The sequence below is a fragment of the Silene latifolia genome, chromosome 8, assembly GCF_048544455.1.
Source record: "Silene latifolia isolate original U9 population chromosome 8, ASM4854445v1, whole genome shotgun sequence".
Lineage (NCBI taxonomy): Eukaryota > Viridiplantae > Streptophyta > Magnoliopsida > Caryophyllales > Caryophyllaceae > Silene > Silene latifolia.
In genome coordinates, this window is record NC_133533.1 from 36,207,828 (window position 1) to 36,215,891 (window position 8,064).

Consider the following 8,064-nt stretch of genomic DNA (forward strand, 5'->3'; position numbering starts at 1 on the left):
TGTTTTGGTGGTCGTATAATCATTTGAATAAACTAAACTCCACTCTTTATATAGACAAATAAAATGTGGCCATTGACAACTAATTATCTAAGGTTGACAAATTTAGCAAAAGAATTTTTTTTAGAATTTTCAAGTTTTACTTTTAGTTATTAACATCACCCGTGCTCATATTTTTTTTCAATAATTTAAAGGGTAAATTGATAGTCGCTCTGTCCCGGTCAATTGTTGTCCTTTGGTTTTGGCACAAAAAACAAGGAAAGAGGAGGGAGTCAATTACCAAATGACAAGTGAAATAATTTGAGTGTAAATGATTAAATTGCTCATCAAGTCCATTCTTAAATATAAAGGACAACAATTGACTGAGACACACCAAAATGGAAAAGGACAACAAATGACCGGGACTGAGAGAGTAAACACTACTAATTTTAGTCATGTTTTTCATAATCAATAACTAATACCAAAATATTAACTTATTTTTACAATAGGTACCAAGTGTTTGCATAACGAGCCATTGTGATCTAGCGTACAATTTACGGGATGCTTGTGGTGTCACGTGTTTTTTTACATTTGTATTCATTTCGATGATACATGCTCTATCCGATTGAAATTGCTTTCCAAAACTACGAAAATTGTACAATTTGAGGGGTCAATCCAATATTTTTGTCACCTCTTCTATTATTCAAAAATTTGAGCACATATAAAGTACACAATATCACCCTATCATACATCGGATGACATTTTGATAATGTTTGCATAATGTTCCGTCCCGTAAATGGATGAGTCATGAGCTCCACACAACACCATCAAAGGGAGATTCCGAATCCGAGTTGATATGTTTGCATAACGCTAATTCCTTGCAATATTATCCTCGACATGATTAAACCATCGGGCATAATTTACATGGCTGAAATTGAGTGTTTGTATGTTGAACTTTCTAACTGGATTTTCATTGAATTCGACATTTGCCATTTATTCCATGTCTGCTTTTCCCGTATATTCTATCTTTTTTTTTCTTATGGCTTTTGCACCATCCTAGGACTTCAAGCATAGTAGAATTTTTATTACAAAACTAAACTTGACACACACATTCTACCACCGATGGACCGAGTTTTCTTTAACTTTGCCGAAAAGCTTTGTTTTACCTTCACACAATCTACTTCACTAGCCTACATAGTACATACACATCCAGACCAAATTTTATGGATGCGCAAAGAGTCAGGTTAAATACCGCAAATGGATCCTCTCCATTACTTTTGTGTCCATTTCCACTCACATACATTATTATATTATATATTTCTACCTCATTTATTTACCTTTTAATTCCGAAATAAATCTACAACCATCCGATCGGGCCCAGATTTAATCCGAGCCATTAATAAGTAATGGACCTCCATTTCTTTGTATGAAATGGAGAGGATCCTTTCTCGTTAAATACCACCCGATGGGCCTAGGCGTAGCTCCGTATCTGGTTCCGACTGATGACGACCATGGATGGGAGGTTGAATTTTATAACGACCTACCATTTTTTTTTATCGTCATTATTAAATTAAAAAAATCTTTGATATACACGGATATGTTCACAGGATTAAACTTTAAAGGTATGCCACTCTGAGTGATCGGCGTACAGATTGCATTTTGGAAACCTGGGAAAAGGTTTGAAGTACTGAAACTCTTGGCCTGGCACATGTATAGGTTTTGACGTAATGGATTCCGCTTTCATAAACACCATCGGGCAATATCTGAATTAAAAATATAAAATATAAACATAATTAGCTTAAGTTTTCGATGCTTCTATTTCTAGTAAAAAAGATCAAACATATTTGATCCATAAATAAATAATGTACCTCCATAAGGTCACCAACAAAAATGACAAGAGCTCCTCGAACTGGTCTTATCTCGTACCAGTTTTTATTATATAAACCTTTAAGCCCACCCGAATCATCTTGGAGTAAAATTGAAAATAGACAAGGGTCTGTATGGGGTTGGAAGCCTACTATTCTGCAGTAAGGGTCGCGACAACGTGGGTAAAAATTGCCATAAAAACAAATCCTTCCTAACATCCACGAAAATGGACGATTGTTTCGACCTAATCCTTTCGCGAATAAGTCGGCAATCCAAAATGACAAACGCGTCATTTCTCTAGTCCATTCATCTACTTCAGATCTGCATAAAAATAAGATTTAATTAGAGATAAAAATTATATCGTTTTATTTTTTGGGAACCTAAAAATCAAGTTTTCCGGTATATAGGTTTGTAAATTTGGTATTGAATAAAGAGTGATATGTAATATTATAAAGCTCACTCGCAAATTTTTGGTGTAGGATCACAATGATCGGGCCTAAATCGAAGAAATAATGTATCGTGCCAGGTAGGATCATGGCCGTTAAAGAGGTCGTGTGTTGAATTAAAAAGGCTCCTTTATCATAAGTTATACTCCTTTTAAGCCAACTCTTCCTAAAATCCAAACCTAGGTCATAAAATGACCTCATATTTTCAATCAACTGATCGCAAAGAGGAAGGGGCACACCATGATCTATAACTTGGAAATAACCAATGACGATGCTTGTTTGATTTTCTCAACTAAGTCAGCCTCAGGAAGCTGCATACTGATAATAGATATGGGATTATCATTATAGACTTCTGTGAACATAGTCCTCAGGGGTGACTGACTGTAAAACGGACGAGGGACATAAGGTAAATTGTCGGCTAACCATTTTAAGTCAAGTTTTTTTTTTCGTCAAATTCCTTTGCCAATTTCATTTTATCAGATTCACCGGATGATTCACCACTAAAGAAATTGTTGTTTCTACCAGATGATTCACCAACAAAGAAATGGTTGTTTCTATTAGCAGCCAATATAGATATAGTTATGGATATTTTTTTAAGATTTGCTTGTGTTGGCTGATTTTTTAAGATTTTGAAGTGTAGTAGTAGTTGTTAAATCATCATCCCCCATCACACATCTATTATACAATCGGAGGAGTAGTGTTGAGGAATCCGTAGTAGGGACAAATGGTGGAATGAGATTCTCTTATGTTTTTTTTAGGTAATAAAACTAGATTGATTCTCTAAGGTAGGACCAACTTATCTCATCCTTTCGAATGATAGAGGTAAGTTGAAGCCACCGTCTTTCAAACCACCTCAAAAGAGTTGGACATGAATGTCCAATAGAAGCCATAAAGTCGGCAACTTTGTTGGTTTCACGAAACCAATGTTTAATTATCACATCATCAAAGAACTGAAGATCTAATTTCACATCCTTGAAAAATACTAGAAATTTCCCAAGGAATTTGCCAAGTACTACGGATTGAGTTGATGACACATAAATTATCACCTTCTACAATTAATTTCGAGATTCCCAAGTATTTAACTGCTAACATGTCTTCTTTTAAAGCGAGAGTTTCAACAACAAGAATACTATCATGAGATGCTCTTATGTGATTGGTTATTGTTATACCTTTTGTCTCACAACATCCAGATAATGTTACTTTTGCAGTTGAAAATCTGTATACTACTCCCTCCTATTCCGAATAAATATCCCATTTGGACAATGACACGAAAATTAAGGAATAAAGTTAAAATAATGAAAAATATTGTATAGGGGTAAGAATATATGAGTTAAATAATGAAAAGTATTGAATATGATGGTTTAGAGGTGGTTGGAGTGGTAAATAAAGAAAAGAGCCAATGGTAGGAAAGTAAAAAAACATGTCCAAATATGGCAAATGGGACAGTTATGTGAATAGACGGAAATGGCAAATGAGACGGTTATTCGGAATAGGAGGGAGTATATTTTATGTATTTCCAACCAAACAATTTATCATTTGTGACGGGAAATATCTGTCACCAACAAATGGTTTTTTTAAGACGGGTCTTAAAGTAAAATAGATTAAATAGAACACCACTTATTTAGATAAGACAATTATTTTATTAATATTTAGGAGCATTTTTTTTGTCTTATCCTAGACGGGTACCCGTCTTGGCGTCTTACCAGGAAAATTTATGTATTTCTCAAAAAAGAGTTCTAGTTGGAACAAATTTCCGTACAGCATATGCTAGGCACTCTTATGTCTTGATCACGTGTCATCCTGAGAATTGTTAGCACGTCACCATGAATAGAGATTCCGTTTAAAAAATAAAATAAAAAAATCGAGTATTTCGTTTTCTAAAATGATCGAATATTGTAGGTATATTTTATTTTACTCTTATATGGTGCAAATTGTTAAGATTGAAAGGTCATGTTCCTCAAAATCGGACCAATAATATTTTAAGAGATACTTTCTATGTTTTCTGATATAAATCATTTCATATTATAAAAGAAAAAAAAAAGTAATAGTAAATGTTTAATTATTAGTTAGCTGTTATAAATGCTTTTTGAAAAAAAAAAGTAAACTTTTTTCCCATAATAAAGTGCCATAAATTACATCTTTTTCCTAATTATTAATGCTTTAGGAAATGAAAATACCATGTAATACATGGAAAAATGTAAAATGACATATTTAAAAAAATTAAATTTTTCTAAAAACGACTTATATTATAAAATGGAGGTAGTAATAAAATATTATTGTTAATCTTGCACTAGCAACCAGAAACAAAACTGAAATTAAATTATAAAAATAAACAAGTGTTATTAACAAAACTGAAAGTAAATTATAAAAATAAAGTCATGATAATGGTATGAGCTTGGCGGTAGATAATAAAGTCATTTAATGGTGTGAACTATTTTTTGGTACAAATTTAATGGTGTGAACTATAAAGATGCTGACTTATGATCAATTGATATATGGGTTTGGGGATTTAGTTAGGAATTTTGTAGGGATTAATGTGATTTGGGAGTAAGTTGATGATTTTCTTATAAATGATCGAATGATTTCGGGAGTAAGGATAATGTAGGGAAAGGATAATCTGCGTATAAAACATAAATAGCTAATTAATGAGTCGGAAAATAAGAAAAACGAGTCTCAAGGCATATATACATTGGTGATTGGGGAGTATACGTAAAAGTTTGGGGGTTATTTGTAAAAATGTAAATAGGTGGTGGTTATTTAAGTACGGCTCATTTCAAGAAGATGGAGTGTAAAGGTGGAATTATTTTGAGAATAATAAAAGGTGAGAGTACTTTGGAAAGAGAGATAAAAGGTGGGATTACTCTTGTCAATTATTCCTTATCTTATCTATATAAATACAGAAACATTTCATGCAATTCTGTGAAGCCACGTCACCAAATTAAGTTTTTTTTTAACATTAAATGTGGGACCCATAGCAAAGATTAAGGAATTGATTAATGAAAACCCATCTATTTTTATGTTTCGTACGTAAATTTTTACGTTTATGTTTTGTGCGTAAAAAATAACAAATAATGACTTATTATTTGTACGTAAATATTAATAAATAATGATTTATGGATAATTTATATTGCAGTAAATAATAAAAAAATTACCCCAATTGATACAAATACAATTCAACCCAAATTTTTACTACAATAACAATAACGTACAAAAAAACACCAATTGATAACAAATCAATGTTGCTACAAAAATCACATAATTTTACTAAAATTCTTAGATTATTTGATATTAAACTATCTATTTATCAAAAAATTAAATACTAAATACTAACTGCAATTATAAATTAATTTGCTAATAAATGATTATCTATTAGATTACTCATGTATTTTGATTACCATTTTCTTTTTTAATGTTAATCGTTATATCAATGTTCTTAAAAACATACCCGTGCATTTTGCACGGGTTGAAAACTAGTAAGTTATAATAATTGAAATTCTCAAGCAAGGAAACTAACCAAAGTGGTTATTTGTTAACTTAAAATCTAAGGTTCTCAATCTATATATCACCAAAATTTTTATTTTACAAAATCAAAACAAAACTCTTACAGTAATTTACTAAGTTCTCAAACTAAAGTAACTGGTTTTCAAAATAAAAATCATATTTCAAATAACAGAACTCTAAACTAAAAACGAAATAATAAAAACTTAGTTTTCAAACTAAAAATGCATGTTTTGAAGTTAAACAAAGACCTTGGCTGGAAAAAATAAAGTTCAAACACTTCAAAGTCACAAATTTTCAATTAAAAAAGAGAATACTAAAGCTAAAACGATTAAATATCAATATTAGTTGTATGAATTCTCATCTTAAAATCTAATACTTCTAAGATTGAATACGAACCCGTTATCTGTTAGCGGTAATCGGCATCACGATGGGTTGTCGCGTTGTGCTCTTTTTTTGTGTTCAGTTATTGGACTATTTTTTTTTTTTGCGCATTCATATCTTATAGACAAATCACCTGGGAAGCCATCTTTTATCAAGAAATCGTTGGAGAGTATTCCAGGTTGCATTGTAATTCTCTATATATTATGGTAGGCATGTAAACCTGTCAAACGGGTCGGGTGATATGGGTTAGTTAAGGCATGAACAAGAATATCTCAAATAACTCATAGCTCATGTTCCTTCTGTATGTAAGCGGAACTAATCACAATCACAACATAAAAGTGAGCTAAATTGTGTTGATTAACAACAAAAACTAAGCCAAATGGATACCACATTCCAAAGCTACATGATTATTAAACTCAGAAGTGTTGGAACCAGCAGCAATAATCAAATCATGACCAAAAATCATATACTTTATGTATTTGTAGCTTTGATTGTGTATATTTCCAGATTATGAAGAACATTTAGGTTCTTGATATTCTTACCTAATTTAAACTTTATGTTCATTCATTTAGTAGCGCTATTATTCCTTATGTTTCTTCTGTGTGTATATCAATGTCAAATTCAGGGAATCATATTCAATTATGAGTTGCGTAACTTCTTGAAACTGTAAAATATCAATGGCATCCCTATTTAAAACCATCCCTTTGATTGATTCTTCATTATGAGGACTAAAATCAAAGATACTGTAAAATATCAATGGCATCTTCATTTAAAACCATCCCTTTGATTGATTCTTCATTATGAGGACTAAAATCAAAGATAACAGAGCATCTTCATTTACATAGAATATATCAAAGGATGGTTTAAAATGCAGATGCTTAAGTATATGGTTCCATTATTGTCTTATAAATAGCATTGTTAATCAAAGCTTCAGTATAACAATAATCAGCATTACCAACTTCACTCTAACACATTCCCTAATTCAACTTTTTATATCTAAATTAAACTTGTTCATTCATTCCTAGCTTCCATACTGCTACAATTTCACATAGGGCCCTGTAGTTTGAGTCTTTTTTGCCTCCGATTCTCTACATTCCTTGCTTCCTCCTGAACTTCCTCAATACAGTTCGAGGGGTCAACTTTTTTTTTCCTACAAACAGAGGACCTGATTTTAAGCTAACTGTAATCATTTTTTATATGTTCAATTCAGATCTTGTCCAATAGTGTATATGAGAGCAGAGTAAATCGGGGTAAAATCCGCTCTACATGCCCGGCGAACTCGATTGATCAACCACATTCCATACGTAGTGAATTCCATATGAATTCAGTGCAATAATGGTTCTCCCACATTGGAAATAAATCAGCTTTGTACAGGACCAAACAACAAACCAACTTAGCTAGCATAACCGGAAATCATCAAAATCACACCGACTGACTATATTTCTTTACATGAAGCATCATATATGCATATACAATACCTTAGCTAGGCCATCACGTTGTTCAGGAAGTCTCAGTGCTTGGCATTGCTGTGGATGAGCAATTACAATGATTGTAGCGGCCATCTTAGTTTTTCTAGAAATTTTTGAGAGTAAATAAAGTGTTTGCTATAATAAAGTGATTGCTATCGGTCTGTTTAATTTGCTCGTATATCAATTGGAGTTAAACTTGAGCATGAAAGCAACGAGGGATGAACGTTGCTTTCATACTTAAGGTTAGCTCAAATCAATATACGAGCAAATTAAACAGACCGATAGAAAACACATTTTATTTACACTCAGAAATTTCTAGAAAAACTTCTAGAAAAACTAATTTGCAATAGTTGGGTAAACAAGATACAAGAGTGATCAATTCTAACATTCATCTACTCAACATAAGAATTTAAGAACAAAGGAAA

At 32.0% G+C, this 8,064-nt stretch overlaps 1 protein-coding gene across 1 annotated transcript; it reads right to left on the reverse strand.

Annotated features, from left to right (window-relative positions):
- Nucleotides 1–1,592: 1,592 nt before the first annotated feature.
- Nucleotides 1,593–7,732, reverse strand: LOC141595027 (1-aminocyclopropane-1-carboxylate oxidase homolog 8-like). The gene is made up of 4 exons (XM_074415000.1): nucleotides 7,649–7,732; nucleotides 2,541–2,599; nucleotides 1,845–2,163; nucleotides 1,593–1,739 (listed from the first exon to the last, which is right to left on the reverse strand). Exons 1-4 carry the CDS (start codon nucleotides 7,730–7,732, stop codon nucleotides 1,593–1,595), a joined length of 609 nt encoding a protein of 202 aa, XP_074271101.1.
- Nucleotides 7,733–8,064: the final 332 nt, after the last annotated feature.

What these genes read in the sequence shown, in the direction of transcription:
- LOC141595027 (XM_074415000.1), bottom strand. Translation starts at nt 7,732, where the DNA reads ATGGCCGCTACAATCATTGTAATTGCTCATCCACAGCAATGCCAAGCA. An exon ending in AACGTGATGGCCTAGCTAAG is followed by an intron (nt 2,600 to 7,648) that starts GTATTGTATATG and finishes ATCAGTATGCAG; the next exon opens with CTTCCTGAGGCTGACTTAGT. An exon ending in TCGTCATTGGTTATTTCCAA is followed by an intron (nt 2,164 to 2,540) that starts GTTATAGATCAT and finishes ATTTTTATGCAG; the next exon opens with ATCTGAAGTAGATGAATGGA.